At 41.4% G+C, this 18,092-nt stretch overlaps 2 protein-coding genes across 3 annotated transcripts; both read right to left on the bottom strand.

Annotated features, from left to right (window-relative positions):
- Positions 1 to 1,593: 1,593 nt before the first annotated feature.
- On the bottom strand, positions 1,594 to 13,591 carry LOC145917631 (sodium- and chloride-dependent GABA transporter 2-like). The gene is made up of 12 exons (XM_083002962.1): positions 13,224 to 13,591; positions 12,740 to 12,874; positions 12,187 to 12,427; positions 10,986 to 11,118; positions 8,862 to 8,996; positions 8,157 to 8,260; positions 7,208 to 7,332; positions 5,923 to 6,035; positions 5,601 to 5,741; positions 4,660 to 4,863; positions 3,361 to 3,534; positions 1,594 to 3,217 (listed from the first exon to the last, which is right to left on the bottom strand). Exons 1-12 carry the CDS (start codon positions 13,492 to 13,494, stop codon positions 3,053 to 3,055), a joined length of 1,941 nt encoding a protein of 646 aa, XP_082859088.1. The 5' UTR covers positions 13,495 to 13,591; the 3' UTR covers positions 1,594 to 3,052.
- A 1,169-nt stretch (positions 13,592 to 14,760) lies between these two features.
- Positions 14,761 to 17,987, bottom strand: LOC145906251 (uncharacterized). Of its 2 annotated transcripts, XM_082993680.1 has the most exons (10): positions 17,863 to 17,987; positions 17,659 to 17,801; positions 16,847 to 16,998; positions 16,607 to 16,770; positions 16,445 to 16,538; positions 16,168 to 16,347; positions 15,943 to 16,113; positions 15,760 to 15,886; positions 15,605 to 15,699; positions 14,761 to 15,519 (listed from the first exon to the last, which is right to left on the bottom strand). In XM_082993680.1, exons 1-10 carry the CDS (start codon positions 17,943 to 17,945, stop codon positions 15,226 to 15,228), a joined length of 1,503 nt encoding a protein of 500 aa, XP_082849806.1. In that variant the 5' UTR covers positions 17,946 to 17,987; the 3' UTR covers positions 14,761 to 15,225. The 2 variants fall into 2 exon arrangements, with proteins under 2 accessions (XP_082849806.1, XP_082849812.1); XM_082993686.1 differs by lacking the exon at positions 17,863 to 17,987 and having other exon boundaries at positions 16,847 to 17,183; positions 17,659 to 17,794.
- Between the last annotated feature and the right edge of the window lie 105 nt (positions 17,988 to 18,092).

Below are 18,092 nucleotides of genomic sequence, written 5' to 3'. Positions count from 1 at the left end.
ATAGACTAATTAAATGGAGACTGTAAACGGTGGATCACGTGACATGGCTATAACATCGATAATCAGTAAGGAATACACAAGAGTAGTTAAAACCTATCTTTGTCCTCTGCGTGGTGAACAAACGAGTTTTAAACTTTGAATCTCCTTTTCTGCCAAAATTTATTTGCAGCCTCTGTTTTTTTTCTATGACCAAAGAATTTTGCCTGAAACTTAAATTTTTTTGTCTTCTTGTCACTATTTTGCTATGATTTATGAAAGCGAACCACGTGACTTCATCGAAAGTACAAAATTATGTCCGTCTTGCTGAGACCTTTACGTACGGCGAAGTTCATAGCTGATGAAGGGTAGCTGGTGGCGAACAATTAAAGTCACTCACAACAAGTTTCTAATTCCCTTGCTATTTTGTAGAAGAATTAATGTGTAATCTCTTAAGAGTGCAGAAGTCTTATTGGTCAAAGTCAAAAACAAAATAAACAAAAATAATAAACATAATGCCAACGAGATAATATAAAATATTTTCGCATTAGGACAAGGCAGAATTTGGAAGTTGTTCCTTTGATCGAGTTTCGTCAAGTTTTAAACATGGTGAACTTGTGGTAAGTGTGCACCCGCACAGCAAGATTGTTCCGATTCTTTAGAAAAGATTAAGTCGAGGACATCCTGTAGGCCTAGTTGATAACGTTGGTTGGCTTCGGAAAATCTTCACAACACGAGCCAATAGCTGCTTTACCGAGTGAAATAACAAACACTTTTGGCGATACAGAGCAATGCTGGGGCATGTTTTCTGCTGTGCAACACTTTAAGAAAAGGTAGAGCAATTGACTCGCTAACTCATTCTTTTATTTGTTACAACAATACAGTGCGGATTTAGAATTTATTCATGTGATACAATTATTTTTTTTATAAGCAAAATGGAGACAATAACATGAATGTGTAAGCTGCATACGGGTGCCCACTGTGTCATCACAAAGTGGAAGTCTTTGCTTGGCCGTTAGCAAAATCGTCTGATAGTCACACCAGCTGCACTGATGCTTCCCCTAAAAGCAACATGGATTAAAGAGAAGGAAACGGCTATTCCATATTTTGTATTCGGCAGCGAAAACCCATGTGACCCTGTTGTGGACGTTTTTAACAGGCGGCCAATCAGTTTATAGAGGCATGAGCCGCCACCTCCTATAATTCACCCCTGTTTCCGGTTTGGGCGTTACACTAACTTCCGGTGCGGTTGTCAAGCCTCTGGGCAGTTACTGGTAATTTTCCGTTGATGTCTGTTTGCAGATAACCTGCACGATGTAGGGTAATTTGTGCATGACATATTAGGTAACCTCGGTTGTAAACAAATTGACGATGGTAGATACCCTCTTTTTGCAGGCAAGTTATGTTTGGCAAATGTTGCAACGCGAAAACATAAAGCTACAAACTTATCTTGTGGTTGAAATACGATTTCAATGTCTGGTTGACATGACAAACCTCGTCAGTCGTTATTGTCTCCATAAAATAAGTATTAATTGGCGAAATATCCTCAACGAGTAAACAAGCTTCACCAAAGATAAACTGCACACTGGCCTGTTTCTGTCATCACCACCCAATCTGTTCTTTTTGATACATATTTATTGGCTTTAAGACTTAAACCAAAGCAACAAAAACAGGAAAAAATTTAAACGAAGTAACTACGGCGTGCAGAAAGACGGATTTAATTATTTATCTCGAAACAATAGAAAGGAAAGAATGAAAGTTGAGTGAATCGTATCGTGTATGGAGGTTAGCAAATATAGTGCATTTATTATGCACGTGACAATGGGTTTAGTTGGAGTCTATTGCAGAATCACAACACAGTTTTTGATTACCGCGAAAAAGCGTTCACAAATTTACGAATGAGGGTGTGCGTTTTCGATTAACAAGCGAACGAATCACACGCATAAATTTTGACGAAGGATGCAATAAAAGAATATGACCAGCCACCTAGCGCACAGCTACACACCAAAAAGTCATGAAGTGTTTGTGTATAAACATCACCGAGGGGCATTTTGAACACGTGGTAATATATGTGAGAAGAGTACAGTTGCGTTTCACGCGTGGGCAAAATAATACGACATAGAGATACTACGAGAGGGTTTTTTGGAGCCCTGCATATAAAAGGTTTGCCGGGTTTTCATGCTGAGAATTAAGTTCAAAACAGTTTAAGGTGATTATGGATGTAAATTACGAGTACCTTTACTATAAATACATTCCGATTTTTTAAACTTGATCCGTTTGTAGAAATCACCAGCACGTTAAGTAACTGAAAAGTTCGATTCTAAACGCACGCTGAAGAAAGTAACATTGTTTCAAGAACAAAAAACTTGCTTTTAAGAAACTGGGAAAAGTAGATAACAGCAAAAATGTTCGTACGTTCTTGTGTTATGAAAGCCCACTCGAATTCAGTGACGTCAAGCAAGCCAGCGCACTAAATGCTTCATCAGGTTTTAGCTAACTGCCGTAGGGGTTTTCACATGTTGCTTTATTGTGGTTTAACGCGACGCGGAAAGACGACCAATGATTGCGGATTCGAATGTTCGCGGCGGTAATACATTAGTTTGTATAGAGCAAGTATCACGCACCATAATAACCTATTTACACTTTTCGTTTGATTAAAAATGTACAGATTTTTGGTTATGGAAGCAGGTGGAATTAACGAGGGTTATTTTGAGTTAAGCACAAAGAAATTTTTGTATTTTGTTGTACATACAGACGCGTAAAATGCGTCTTAACTCTTGCTAACAGGATTACACCTGTGAATTTGTCTGTTTTGGATACGCCTGCGTTCATTGGCCGCCTTACGGAGTATTGGAAATTTTAAACTGGTTGAGCGCAAGCAATAAATTAACGGTGTAGCGCAGTTTGGTGCAGGGGCGCTCTTTCGCGACTACCTTAAAAACGAGTCGGTCCCCACAGTGCAATATATCAAATCCTCCACGCGTCTTGACAAGAGGATATTAGTGGGGTGGTGACGTCAACGAGCCCGGCCGGCATCAGATTCGAAAGAGTTGACGGTTGGAAAATCCGCGACCCTTTATATCCTGGTTTCGGTGTCTTGTTCGCAATATGGAGGGGGTGGACTCGCGTCTGATGAAGTTTCGAGACCCTCTTCCTCCTCTTCCTCCTCTTCCAAACCCTTCTGCATTGACTTGTTGCAATGAGGTATCTGGATTTCAGGTTTCGTCGCGTTTTGGTATTTCTGAAAACGGGAAAGACAGGTTATCATTTGCCCTGCGGGGAAATTGGCGTCTAATACACAAGTAAATTGCATTTTCTGCGAAACGAAATGTATTCTGCCGAGAAAAAACTCTGATATTAGTTAAGTCATTCAACAACGTTTACCTCTCTCCAAGTATCCCCTTTACTGGTGGCCACAACATACAACATTCTCAGCGGAATGCAGAGGATTGAGGAGAGAGCAAGAGCCCATCCGATGGCGTGGCCCCAAGCCGGGTAGTTGTAAGTTTTGTTGTATGTCAGAGGTTCGTATTTGACAATGGAGAATATGAGGATGGCCTGCAAAAAAATACAATCGTCAGTTCAATGTGGTTGAAACATGAGGATATTTCTCTGCTGATAAAACATTGGGAACAACAATGACAGGGCACTCCCCACTTGAAACTTATCAGCAGGTTTTTATCTGCACTGAAACCACGCAGTGATAGTCACTAAAAACAAACCTTCAACTGCGCATAGTGCAACCATCTGACGGTTAATTTCGTCAGCAAAAAGGGGGCGTTGCCCAAGTGGTCTGTTTACGCGCCAGTAAAGTTCAAAGGGGGGCCATTATGTCTGTATAAAACCTCTACAGGAAAGCTTTAAATATACCGCAAAGGAGGCTTAAATGTCATCGTGCCCACAGTCAAGGGGAGACGCAGAGATACTTTGATAAAACACACCTGCCAGTCAACCAAAAGCAGACAACAATTGATTTTCAAGATGTTATATTACTTTTAATTAGTAAATGAAAATTAACCAATAAAATCGTTGGTTGAAATGTTTGCAGTTCGCCAATTAAATATCCGCTGCTGTTAGTGCAACCAACAATAACATTGTCAAGGGAAAAGTTAGTTGGGTTTGTGTTTGTTTTGCCTGAGGAATATTTTCCATGAAAACGACCAGTTTACAACACAGCCGCGAGCCCTGCGAGTTTCGCGCCGTTTTTTTGAAAAACGCGGGAAAATTACTGGCAAAGTAAATGCGCTTTTCCCGCGCCATCCTTCGCCACGTCTGAACCTAGTGCCTGCTGCAGTGGAAGGATGCGACGCGTCAACAGCCGGATCAAATTTCAACGAATTGAACAATTTCCTGTAGCAAAAACTGCCTGGCTGCCATAGTAGCAGTGGTTGTGCTGAAGCAATAGCATATCCACTAATCCACATGAACTTAAACCTACTTGGGCATCGGTTCTTTGCCGATTACCCAAACTTATGTAGCTGTTTGTTAAACGGTATTGTAGTTGTTTCAAAATATACCCAAAATTTCTAAACATGCGCTGTTTGTGGTATTAGTAGCATGTAGGAGCATAAATATCACATGTTGTACCTTTGAAAGCATTTTTAACCCCAAAACCATCGCGGTACAAGCTTAATTTAATCACAGGAATGTCAAACATGCAATCTATTCGCCATGTAAACTTACTGCGTTGAGGAGAGGAGCAGCGTACTTCCAGCAAATGCGGAAATATGGTGTGGGTCGGTAGCCGATCATGTCCTCCAGCAGGTCATAGAACTTTTGGTCGCCATAGAACCACGAAACGGCTATGCATTGCCACGATGCCGTCCACAATAACGTAAACCCGCTGGCGCCATAGAAATCGAAGAGTTGCAAGATGTACATACCACCCTGGGTGAAAAGTGGCATTTATGTTGTGACCGGATAATAGGGTACAAAAATAAGTTGTAACTGGTGCAGTACGCGTTTGAGTGATTGAGCACAATGTGCTCTCAACAGGTTTTGGTTTTAGGCTACTGCGAAACATTGTTTGTGTAACGCCAACTTTTACTTCAAACTGCCAGAATAATATATAAGTTCCCCAATTCGTTGGCGATCAATTTGGTTCTTAAATACAAATTTCACCCTATAGTGGAAACGCTACATATCTCTATACAGGCTTCAGAAAATGTCAATACTAATATGTGATGTTAATGCATATAGTGGAGCGTGGTGAATACCGGTGCCACGTCATAAGCATCCTTCCTCCTTAGTAATGTGATACACGAGCCCACCGACCTTGCAGAGCAAGCATCCTTCTAAACGCAGTGGCAAGATATGACAAGCACTCAATGGACCCATTGAAATTTTTCCATTACACAAGCTGCGCCAAATCTATATGCTGCTGTGGGACTGTATATCATTTTAAGCCTAATGATAATCGTCTAAAAACACCGGCTTCGGTGGGTGCGTCACATTCTTCAACCCCAAACCCGTGACTGTGCGTCACCACTAGCATTCCTGGGGGAGCACAAGATTCACTTACGGAAATTCCCGCAAATTCGAATCGCAAAGAATTTATTTTATGCTTAGCCAGGCAATTTTAGTCTTGTGGTAAAGGCGAACGAATGGTTTTTGTACACACTTACCTTGGTAACCATCGTCAAGCCGACCAAGTAGCAGCATAAGCAACCTCCGGCCATTGCAATCATTTTGCGATATTTGCCACCCCGGAACAGATTGGGGAAGAGATCACCGAGGGACGTGACAAGGGCCAGTGTATCCGTCAGCTGTAAATCAAATGGTCGTTTAAAGGCCGAGAGCACATACTCGACTTGGACTCGACCCTGAGTTAAGTCACTTATAAACGTGGTTTGAGCTTGAACTACAGCAGCTCCACTTACAGGTGAAATACAACTGGAGTGCGTTTTGGTACATCCGGTATTGTCGAAAAAATTCAAGGGCACTCACCAAAGTGCTGATGCCGAGAAGGAAAATCATGACAAAGAAGAGACAAGACCAGAGTTGGGACACGGGAAGTAACAGGACCTCTTTGGGATAGGCGATGAAAGCAAGACCGGGTCCTGAAATAGACACGAGATCGTTAAGTTTATGTCGAAGCGGAATATCTCGGGGCTGTCAACAGTTGGGAATGGCAACTGTTGTTCTCCAACCAGCCGTGCGACGACGCGTACGGACGGACGGAGACCCTGCAGTTTGCCAATCGATGTTGTTTATCACGAGCTCCGCAGTTCACCTTGTCGCCAATTACGTAGCGCAATATAGGTTTACCGGATTACGAATGACGCAATTAATGTGTAAAGCAGAACTCGGCACGGCTTCTAAACAGCTAAGTGGCAGACGGGAGAGCGCCAGCTGCGTGCATATGGCGTGACGTGCAGAGAGCGCTATGACGATAATAGGTTCACCATGGGGAGGGGGGATTAAACTTCAGTGCAAGTAAGAAATCCGCTTTGTTAAACAATTAAACCGATCAGCATTTCATTTCAACACAAAAACCACATGACGCCCTAAGTTGATTTCCTGGTATTTGCTCGATTTGTATCAATTGAGCAAATACCATAAATAAATACGTAAAGGCAGTAATAGTCAATATTAAAATCATGCACTTCCTCGTGTATACTCTTTCATCCAATCCGTTATTTAGGTTTTGACGCACCCAAATATAGTAACCAATCACAATTGGCGAATTTAAAAGAGGAATGCCTACTTTGGTCGGCGTTCCCCATCATTCACTGTATTTGTTTGGCGGAAGTACTCCCAGCAATATTGCGGCGAGATAGAAAGACGTTGTGACCTTATGAGGACGCGAAGCCACACGGGAAATGCATGGGAACCAGTGGGAGAGTAAGGACTACCACGTAATGGAATAGTACAGCGCCTGGCTGGTGCCTTGTAAACGCGGTCGTGTAAAATATGAGCAGGCACGATCCATTCATACGGAACACGGAACACGTTACAGAGCGCAGGTACAAGCTATTAATCGCCGCAAGGTTCTTGGAAGGTTGGATTTCAAAAGCCAAAACATGAATGTGAGAATGACACGTGTTTAAACACCGGTCTTGTAAAGCGGTAAGGCTGACGTCGGTCCAATGAGGTAAACCCGGCACTCGAACAACGCATAATTATGTGAAAATGCGCTTGCGGTATGGCGAGAATCCGAGAAATATTTTTTATACACGCTTCTCTTTCCGAGTAGCGGGTAAGCGAGTACTTTTCCACGAAGTAAACCCACCTTTCTCTGCGACGTCGGCGACCTCCATGCCTTGTTCTGTAGCCATGAATCCGAGAGCTGAGAAAATTGCGAATCCGGCAAGAATGCTCGTACCGCTGTTGACGCCGGCAATGATCATCGTATCTCTGTGGACAAAATATGATGAAATAAACCGTCTTCATGTTGTTGAGTAATAAACCAGGTGGTAGACGTTCACGTTTGTTGGCGTTCTTTATAAAATCTTTTAAAAGGTTTAAATTTAAGACCAAAGAAGGAGGGAGGCCATGTTTCGTACAAAACTGTTTGGCGCTATTAATAGTTCGGCGTCGATCAGAAATTCGAGATAAGAACAATTCGTTCCCATTTTTGGTCGGATCCCAGTTCGTTCCACCTCCGTCGAGTAAACTTACGAGACGGGAAGTTCGACAAGGAAACCGTCTTAATTCGCAGCGTTCTGTTTATTGCGGGCGCAAATCGTGATGAAGGGTCCGAGTAACTTGTGCTAATCGCGTCTCCCAACGCCCAAGTTTAAAGTCATTAACATAAACCTTTGCCTGGGAGGTCATCGGATATAACCAGATCGGTCCACCGTTTGACCTTCGGCATGTTAAGCGCGCACATCCAATCAAGATAAACACAGTTCAGGTTTCATGGTCGGCACCTTGCATCATAACATTACATTAGAAGCTCTGGTGCAGGAAATGAGAAAAGTCCCCTACTCTGGCTGAATTAGTGATCTTAAACGTGCGCGCCTGACGTCACAAAAATATGCACACCTATGTGATGCTACACTAAACACAATGTTGTGCGCGCCGGACGGCGTTGACCAACCAAGGAACCACACGAGAAATTGATACACAACTCCACGGCCATTATTGGACCCCTTATTATACACACAAAACTTTGCGCTTTCTCATCCAGTGTGGCAGTGAAGAAAATCGTCAAGGGCGTAGCGAAAGCAAAGGCTCACCTCAAACAGTTGTTGTTGTAGGGATTGAAGCTCCCCAGGGAGACGAGCACACCAATACAGAGAGAATAGGAGAAGAAAACTTGAGTACCAGCATCTATCCAAACCTGCAAACACAACAAACCAGTGTTTAATTAAACGCCCTTCAGACGGATTTGTGAGATCATAGCAGGGGGTGATGTACTGCAACCAACTGTGGTGCATTGTTCGCTTGACGGATTGTCCTAACACATGCTGCTAACGGTAATGGATGGGAGTGGGCAATAAAACGGCATGTTATTGTTAATGGGGTAAAACGGGTTCGTTTTCTGCCGACACAACGCTGACTCGCACGTGAGCTGTACTCAAACAGCCACCGAGGCGTGAAAAACGCAGACGATGTTGATCACCGCTCGTGAAGCGAAGAGTGCTGCACCTCACGTTCAACTCACAACCATTGGACGAGCACAGGAGGCGGAACACGCGTCACACATTGCAGTTACGTTTTTTCTTTTAAAGACCCATGGAAACACTTAGTCATCAAGTCCGGAATGTTTTATTTCAAAAGGAGTTGCAAGAAACAAGCGATTGCAGTTGATCTTCACAACATATCGGATGACTCATCGCGCTGACGTAGCAACACCTAACGACGCGCAAACGCGCATTTAAACAAATCCATACAATTTCTTAGCTTCAGTGATGATTCTTATTGACACTCTTTATACTTGCCTGGGGTTCGCCGAGCTTGGTGATGTTGGGTTTGATGTAGAATTCAATTCCTTTCATGGCTCCTGGCAATGTTACACCACGGATGAGCAAAATAAAGAGCATGATGTAGGGGAATGTAGCAGTGAAGTACATTGCCTGCAAAAACAAGCAACATTTTTGTTTAAATATGTCGTTTCTAACATTCGCTGTGTCACACTGGCGTATGTGCGTTTCGGAAAAGATATTTTCAGACTGAAAAGGAACAATTATTGCCAGTGGAGGTATTTAAAATTAACTTGATATATTTGAATACATTTCAATACAGTGAAGTGTGACTTAACAAATTGCCTTTCGTCGTAATTTCCTCGGCCAAGCCAGCACTGCCACAGACAAGTTATCAGCTTGAAAATCGGATGAAATCTGCCAGTAGTCAAACTAATGTATGCGTTTAAAAGTCGGAACCCGCCCGAGTTTTGAGGAAACAGGTTCTGTTTCCAAGAAAGTGACGCGTATTTCGTTGTAACGCGCAGAGAATGGAGTGAGGTTTCAGGTTTGTGATGAAATGCAAGATTTCGACGGGGCAGAGGGACACACCTGACGCATTTCCTGCACCGTCTTGTCTTTTGCGCTCCATTGAATTTAGTAATGTGTGTGGGCGCGTTTAATACATAGTCCTACAAAAATAAGAAGCCATGCGATTAAAATTTTCCATGACGGCGCAAATATGATGTTTCTAAGGAGAATGTAACCCATTGTTTCCTCCAAACGTTCGCAAAACCGGCGCCCAAAACCGAAATCTTTACATACGCATTTAAGGCGTGCCTCGATTTTTTCGCGGTATGTCGAGAAACCGCCGGTATAGTGACGCACATGAAGAAGATGAAGAACGTGCCCAGTAACCACCAATGCACATTCCTTACATTGTGAATCTTTTGTGTTTGAATACAAGAGCAGTAAAGCTCGCAAATTTTAACTACAATGTTAATGCCGCTTGAAGCGAAGTAGTCACTAATAAAATGCTGTGTAACTTTTTTATTACACCCGTACACCATTGTAAGGGCCAAACTGAAGGGCTGGGAATACGGGTGATGTATTAGAACAGAATGACGCAAAATTTTACCAGGTTTTCATTGAGTTTGTGGTGGTTGTTATAGGGCAAACTGAGTTCGCACAAAACGCTTTTGATTTGAAACAAGATAGGAGTATTTTGGCCACACACGCAACAACATCGTCTGTGATTGGTCATTGCAGAAGGCAGCTCCGGGTCATTACAAGAAATCAAGGACTCCTTGTCATTACAGTTAACCTGGAATGTCACTCGAGAGCCAAGCCCGCAACGGCGAAGCCAGTCTGAATGGAAAATTACTGGAAAAATCCAACGAGGGCTTCCCTCGCGCCGCCCGACGGGTTTAGAACCGCCAAGCCGGCACTGTGGAAACCGCTGCGTGTTAAATAGTGTGAGGAGAAACAACTGGCATACATTCCGTACATTTGTCTACTTTGCAGCACATATTTATATTTTTACACCTTGGTCAGGTCACGTTTTGCGTTCTCTATTTTTTGTGTTTGTGAAGCGAAACGTTTTATCGAAAGAAAATGATTTACAGCCGACCGAAATCGGGAACAAGGAAGTAACGTTAAGTGCTTTGGTGTTTATGCAAAACTGAACTTTGATGTCTTTAACAAAAGCAAAAGCCGGGCTGGATGTTGTTAGAGGCTTTGCTTATTGAGAGCTTTCCCACTGTAAGTTACACACGAATACACACTTAAGCCTCCACTCAGTTTCGATCAACAGACACGTCGTAGTAAACGGACAATTGAACGTTCATGGCAGGCGAAAAACGGTTTTTATGGCAGAGGCGACGAAACAATGCTTGCTGATCAATTATTTACGCGTTTGTGTGCTTCGTTTCCTTGATGGTCCAAAAGCTTTGTGATACAGGGCCGTTAAGAAACCCGATAGAAAATACAGCAGGAAGTGCCACTCATGGTATGAGGTTACCGCTTCTTAGCTGCGAATGTGAAATAGGACGGTCGTATCACTTAGCACACTACTTTTTTAATCCCTTCCCTTGCTGGCCCTAATCAAAAACGTTTTCAACTTTGATCTCTATCTGTAAACAAAAAGCTCGTTGCTTAGCTTACCTTTCCAGTTGACTTAGTGCCTTGAAACACTGTGAAGTAGCAGATAACCCAAGCAAGAAGAAGCACACCGGCCAGTTCCCATCGCAAGCCTCCCAAATCCTCGATGCCGCCGCTAATTTGCAGAACTCGGTTTCTACAAGGAAACAAATCAAAATAAACGAAACGAAATAGGAAAATTTGCTAAGTGCATAATAGGCTGGCTTTTCACGTTTTATGGCGTTTTAGTGACAAGAATGGTGTGCCGTGAGTCAGAACCTGAATTGTTCCGTATTTGTAGAGGAACCGGCGTGCGTGACCGGTACACGTGGCGGTTATGAATGAAAATTTTCCTCTCGTCATCGCGCACGTGACAACTCGTAGTGAATCACCGAAGCTCTATAGTGACTCCGTCAATATTTTGTCGACAAAGTAACTACCTTTGTATGGATTACCGTGTTTCTCATAAATATAAATACCCTCGCAATGACAAAAAATTCGGAAAGTTTCAAGCCTGTCGGATGTTATACAGTGGCACTTCATCTAAGTAGGATAGTTCTCGCGTCGGTAGGCAAATGCAAATCGAGTGTGTGGCCAGAGCAAACAATGTCTAGCGGTAGCCAACCAACGCAAATATGGCCGGTGACCATGCAAATTTGCTTGACAATTATCGCTGGGATTTTCACGTACACACGACAAAATGTCACACACACGCTAAAGCAATGGCTATAGCGATGGTATACCATCTTCTAATGTAACATACTTACACATTCTTAAAAAGGTAAAAACAAGCACCCGCATTTACCCACATTGAGTCACTTCAAACTACATGAGGGACATACTTGTAGGGTAAATAAAATTCACAGGGTATTAAAGCTTTAATCGCGCGAGTACCTTGCTTTTATTTGGATGCCCGCGACCGGTCAGATTACGCGACATGCGATACCGCGAACATATGCCACTTTGCGTAAAAGGAACACGTCAACAAGCTTGCCGGCTCAAGCAATCAATAATGTCGCGTAGTGGAAAAATACAGCGCGCTAAAAAGACGCGTGGCCGCATCGAACCGGCGTGCTCCATTGTATAGGAAAGGAAGTAATGGTGACTCGATCGTCCTGCGTTTCAATGCGCTTGACGCGATGCATAGAATATTATTAACAAACAAGTTGCACTGCTGTTCTCATATACAGTAAACATGGTCACTTATTACAAACTTGTCACTTACTCCCAATATTCTTCCACTGGCGAGGTGAAGTTTGCACGCCTGTCGGCATCCGACATGTTGAGTTCCCGAATCAAGGTGAAGTTTTCCTGGCATTTTAGAGGATTGTTCCAAGTGTTATTGCACGAAGCCCAAGGTAATTCCGCGTTAAAGGACTGGAAGAGGTAAAACAAGGCCCAGGCTAGAATGACGGCGTAGTAGCATAGGGTGAAGAATACGATCACAGCAGACGCAATGCCTATGCCTTGGGAAATGATTGTAACATAAATACATTGGTTAGAGGCCTGACATTGAAAGGAAACGCATGGAAAACACATATTGCACTGTTACACCGCCGACGCCGCGCAACACGCTGTCGAAATAACTTTTTGCCATTGGACAACGCGCTCACCAGCCACTTGGCATGGTCGCAGGCATGATCGCCGACTTTAACTCGCATCGAGTAGACCAGATAAAGTCGACGATTAGGCGCAACCACAGCAACTGGCACGACCCCATTCACGCCGACGGCAAACACCATACGCTAGGCTTCATGCAACACGCCCGGTCTAGCTACCTGAGCTAATTGGACAAAGGGAACTCCAAGATTTGATTGCTCCAAATTTAGTAAACTGTCCGATTGACACTTCCAAAAAGAATATTGGTATTCCGCTGACAAGGACAACTATCATGTATGGTATAAGAAAAGCCCCTGCAATGTAAGAAAGACGGTTAGCATGAGTTGTGAAGGAATGGTGTGCTTTGTGGTGATCCAAACACGAAGAATGGAGTGAGAAAAGACCTGATAGGACAAACAAAACAGCAAATTTAACGACTACAATGACATGTTAATGAGAACAGGAGTCAAAACGCCTCATCCAGACAAGTGGCAGGTTAACCAAAACCAACTTAAATCCGGGTTCGTCGGTCGGCAAGAGACATGTGAACGTGAAGCGCAAACAGGATACGAATCGCACCGAAATTTTCCAGGATATTACCCAAACAAATCCAGCCGATACAAATCCACAACGCAGATCTAAATACCTAAAACTCATTCCTACCTCCGCCGTTTTTGTAGCACAGATATGGAAAACGCCACACGTTGCCTAGTCCCACAGCGCAGCCACAACACGCAAGCAAAAAATCGAACTTTCCAGACCACATGTCCCGCTCCCTGAGTGCTTTGTCCTGTTTTTGGGGTACATCATCGTTGGATTGGGCCTCAATATCACCATTGGGTTTGGTTTTCAACAAACGGGTGGTGCTTTGACACTGACCGAACGAATTCTGACTCTCCACAAATACTTCGGTATCTTTCGCTTTCTGAGACATATTCTTGTTTGAACTATTTTGCAAATTAAAACTTGACACAAATCGTAGATTACAACTGATGTATGCTACAGCTACAAAATAAAAGAACACACAGTTAGCCTTTAGCAATTAGTAATCCCACATAGAGTGGCGCGTTTACTGAACTCATTACATTTCCTTATGACCCAGTCTATAGCACCAAACCTCTGACAAATTATGCTTCCAGTGCCTAACTCTGTGGTCCTACAGTTATAATAATAATAAGGAAATGCCACAATTGGGTTGTGTACAATCGCTTATATTCTACGAAACAATCACGTCATTCTCCGCATTGAAATGGAAAATTACTTCAAAGTTTCTATCGCCAAGGTCAACCTTCGAGAGTGACAATTTTCGCCAAGTGATGATTAACTTGTACGCTATGCAGAGTTAACGTTGTTAGTGTTAATTATCAAAAGATTACTTAATTCTGCGACTTGGCTTGTCATCGCGAAAGCATCAAACGAGTGACGAGGACTTCGTCAACTGCACAGAAAATAACCGCCACTACTGTTTAAACTACCTTTTTCGCTCTTTCAGTATTACCGCTCTCTCTTTTATTCTCTCGCCGTAAAACGCAGTGTGCGGAACGTGGGTACGAGTGGTACATTTCCGTCGTAGGACGGCTTGGGTCTTCTGTTTGTTATATTTGTACGCTTACATCATGGAGTAAACCCATGAATACTGTACTAGTTCCAGTATCTTTCACAAAAATACCCAAGTGTATACGTTGGAGAGACCCAGACATTCAATGGGCGCAATCTCCATTTTTACGAGCAATGTGATGGAAATGGGTAACTACACCTATACATGGATATTGTCCAGAATAAGACATTGCTAGCAGAAGGAAAATTACTGTTTAAATTCAACTCCTTGAATAATCGTTCAATGATTTCGGTCACACAGCATTAACATAAATTACCTTTTTTCGATACAAACGTCGTTATAGGCTACTTTAGTGTGCAGGCCGGTCGAATTTAAAACAGAAACCATTTTAGCCCGCACATCATCTAACTAATATAACGATTTTGGCCTTGAAGGTGTTGACACCTTAGACATTCACAAACAAACGACAAAAATATCACCTCATTTGCCCGCAAGGGTTTATTTCTACATTTGCGATTTTACTAATCGATATTGGGTCAGTACGAACTCCTGAAAGCACCGTTTCTGTCACAATCACTATCTATTCAATTTTTTAAGACTATTTTCATCCAGTTGGGCAACAGGCGCTGTTTTCAAGTGGTCATTAATCGCTATAAATCTGGACAACACAGGAAAAAGGGTTAGAAACACGAAACTATTACATGCATTATCCTTTATTTATATTTATTAGGGCACTTGAGGTGCCCGGTGAATACTGAAGAAACTAGCGCAAATAAAGAATAGTTGACATAATTAAACGAAAATAAACTACACTATACAGCAGTGTTTTTTTTCGGCCATATATATTAACCACTTTGTTACCATTTAAAAACTGGTGCAAGTGCGACACCCAGCGTTTCATGTCACCAACCAGTAGCGTCCAAACCCAAAGATTCTGCCTCCATTTTCGGTAAAAATGAAAGCAACCCAACGCGCTTTCCCAAGTAATATTATTACATATAAATTCGTTTGGATTGCAAACGTAGAATTGACTTCGAAAAATACAGTTATCAATCATAATTTAACCTAAATCCACAAGTAAAGTGAATGAACTGGGAAAAAAAATACTTAAAGTACAGCGGAAAGAGCATGCACCGAGCACATGGCTTTTGCATTCAAGCAAAGAACTTCAAAAAAGTTATAAAATGGGGACAATTTTGCAAAATACTTCACATCAAACACCCAGAAAGATGCGAATAGTTTCTCAAATGCCGAAAGAAAATCAGATCCAACAAATATAGGAGTGTTGTCCATAATTAAGAAGTACTGATCTGGTTTATATTTTGGTCCGGAGGCAACAAGAAAAGGTTGAGTTAGCTCCTTCGGTTTATTTTTTGCATACTCTTTAACATTGAATCCAACCTATAAAACATTTTTATCCAATGCTCACATCAATCTTATTACTTCTTGATTGTCTTGCTGTACAATAGGGAGTATATCAGCTTACCCCTTTGAATTCAACAACTGAAAATGCGCTCTTATGCCCTTTCACGTTCAAAGGGGGAAGAAGCATTTGCAAAGATACTATTGCAGACAGATGTTCTGTAAGGCAATGTATATGTTTAAATTTCCTGTTACATATACAAACACATTAATACTTACTATCTGTGAAAGGGCCTCTTGTTACCTTCTTTGAACCTGCATACATCAGTATCTTATCAGATAAAGGAGGAAACACTTCATGCATCCTTTTAGCATTTGGTTTTATGTAAATATATTCTTTGAGCAACTGGATACAAATGCAACAATAACCATGGGGAATTACAAAAACCTCAAAACTCATACCAGGTCACCATTGCACATGTCAATAAATCTAGGATATTTTTGTAGCACTGAGGATATTGGCAGGTGATTATGTGTTATATCCATTCTTCTGTATTCCAAGGTAGCTGTCATTGCACTAATTATCGAAGGTAGTGTTTCATAATTGGGGATTGTTTGTTGAAGCCAGGAAATCTGAAAAGGGACAAAAGAAATTTAATCGATTGCCATTGTTTTAAAAAAGTTTACTTTTTGTTTTATGGGCATCGTTGCTTCTTTGCATCGGAAATCAACTGTATTATCAGTGCTGGACTTTCTCTTTTCACCTCTTTTCTTGTATGCTTTTTCATGAATAGGTAGATTTCTTCGCATTGTTTTTAATCTGCTTTCGATATATCCTGATTTGGATACTGGGTCATAAAAATGTTCCTGAAAATGTGCAGAACTGCTAACTGCTATAATATTTAGATGCAAAATACATGTATGACATTTGCAATCAAAAACTGCCAAATTATCAAAAACTTACAAAACCTTCACAGCCACTAATTTTACTTTTCAGGAGAGGAAAGATGTCCACAATTGCTTGGGCAAGCAAAATTTTCAACTTATTTGATGGATATCTGTGACAATCCAAATCTAGTGGTCATAAATCAACTAAAATTTATAACAAACCAAAATGAGTTTTAACTGTTTTTTGCATCCACTCTTTACTGCCTCATCTATGAGAATATTTGTGCACATTTTCACAAACAATTTTTTGTTGGAAGTACTAAAATATCTGTCTTGTTCCAATTGTTCCAATATTTCAGCACCACTGGGGCAACCAAGTAGTTGAGCTTTTAACCTTGAAAACTAAAAACAACCACCCACTATTACCAGATTTTATAATAAATAACTGATAAACACTATTTAACAATGACTTTCGTACCGGATTTGTTGGTTTCGATGCAACAACAGTAGTCGGAGTTGATGCATGAATAAAACCAACAATTGCTTTTTGTTGTCCTGTTGTTTTAAATCCTATGATTGCCAGCTCACTTTGATTTAGTTCCAGTAACGTTTGACCATCTATTTTTTCCTCTGCAGTGAATAACAAACTAACATAGGAAATGTTTCGAAACTGCAAAATGTAAATTTCCTGTGTTCCTGTCCCAAGGCGACAATGGTACATGAACAATATCATTGATACACCCAACATAATTATGCTTGTGAATTATGTGGCACGAAGACACTGCTTTCTCCATATTTCAAATTCACAATATGTCCTACAATGCGATTGCCAACATTCAATTTGATTTTTGATAGTTTGAGATTTTGCAATATTTTTTACAGCAAATCATATCACCAAGTTGTTTTAAACTATTGCATCTTGCTTAATATCAGGGGACTATTTATGCTGCGTAGTGTAGCAAACTCCAAGAGAAAATTATCTTCTTTGAGCAAACCCCCAAAACAAATGAAAATTATACGGATTTATGCTTATAAAAGAAGGTTGTGTCACTTTATGCAACTGATCAGTAAAGTTGGGTTTGTCTTTAATTTTCATTTTACCTAAGTTAAATGATGCCAAATTGTTGTTTATCACATGCATTGTTTTCAAATGGACCATATCCATTTTAGGTAGGCCTATGATTTGCCTCTGATTTTTCCTGAGGTCAACTATTAGGCCAAGTTTTGTTACACCACATAAAGTTTTCAAGAACAAAACATTAGTTTAATTTATCAATGAAAACATCTTACTTCGCATTAAATCTCCGATATTGTCGTCAATCAACTGTCGACTTTTCAATACGTTGATAAGTTCTTCAATAGAGAGTGATGTTACGTTTGCCACTGATAACGTGTCCATTTTAAAGGTAATATGCACAGAAAGCCAGTAAACGCTAAACGGTAGCAATACGTTATTATACAATGTTTATACGTATATAACAGGTTATCACTTACCTGTCACTTCTCGCTCTACCCGCGCCTTGCGATAACTTAAAACATTTTAACCCAAACCAAGCGAATCGCGAAAAAAATTCCATTAAATTACCGCCAGCCCGACGTTGACCAATCGGATCTTCGCATTTGACAGGTAAAGCGCATAAATCAAAATAAAATAGTGGCGCCAAAATTGGCGGGATGTCTCATTGAAGTTACGTCTGCCGTGCCTGAATGTTTACTTCACTCAC

Source organism: Ascidia mentula, chromosome 1 (genome assembly GCF_947561715.1).
Source record: "Ascidia mentula chromosome 1, kaAscMent1.1, whole genome shotgun sequence".
NCBI classification, from domain to species: Eukaryota; Metazoa; Chordata; class Ascidiacea; order Phlebobranchia; family Ascidiidae; genus Ascidia; species Ascidia mentula.
The sequence above is the reverse complement of the archived record's forward strand: the minus strand, read 5'-3'. Positions and strand labels throughout refer to the sequence as shown.

What these genes read in the sequence shown, in the direction of transcription:
- LOC145917631 (XM_083002962.1), bottom strand. Translation starts at nt 13,494, where the DNA reads ATGTCTCAGAAAGCGAAAGATACCGAAGTATTTGTGGAGAGTCAGAAT. An exon ending in CCAGTGGAAGAATATTGGGA is followed by an intron (nt 11,119 to 12,186) that starts GTAAGTGACAAG and finishes GTTTCCTTGTAG; the next exon opens with AAACCGAGTTCTGCAAATTA. An exon ending in GCACTAAGTCAACTGGAAAG is followed by an intron (nt 8,997 to 10,985) that starts GTAAGCTAAGCA and finishes TTGTTTTTGCAG; the next exon opens with GCAATGTACTTCACTGCTAC.
- LOC145906251 (XM_082993680.1), bottom strand. Translation starts at nt 17,945, where the DNA reads ATGGAATTTTTTTCGCGATTCGCTTGGTTTGGGTTAAAATGTTTTAAG. An exon ending in GGTAGAGCGAGAAGTGACAG is followed by an intron (nt 17,802 to 17,862) that starts GTAAGTGATAAC and finishes GCTACCGTTTAG; the next exon opens with CGTTTACTGGCTTTCTGTGC. An exon ending in CAGTTGTTGAATTCAAAGGG is followed by an intron (nt 15,520 to 15,604) that starts GTAAGCTGATAT and finishes AATGTTTTATAG; the next exon opens with GTTGGATTCAATGTTAAAGA.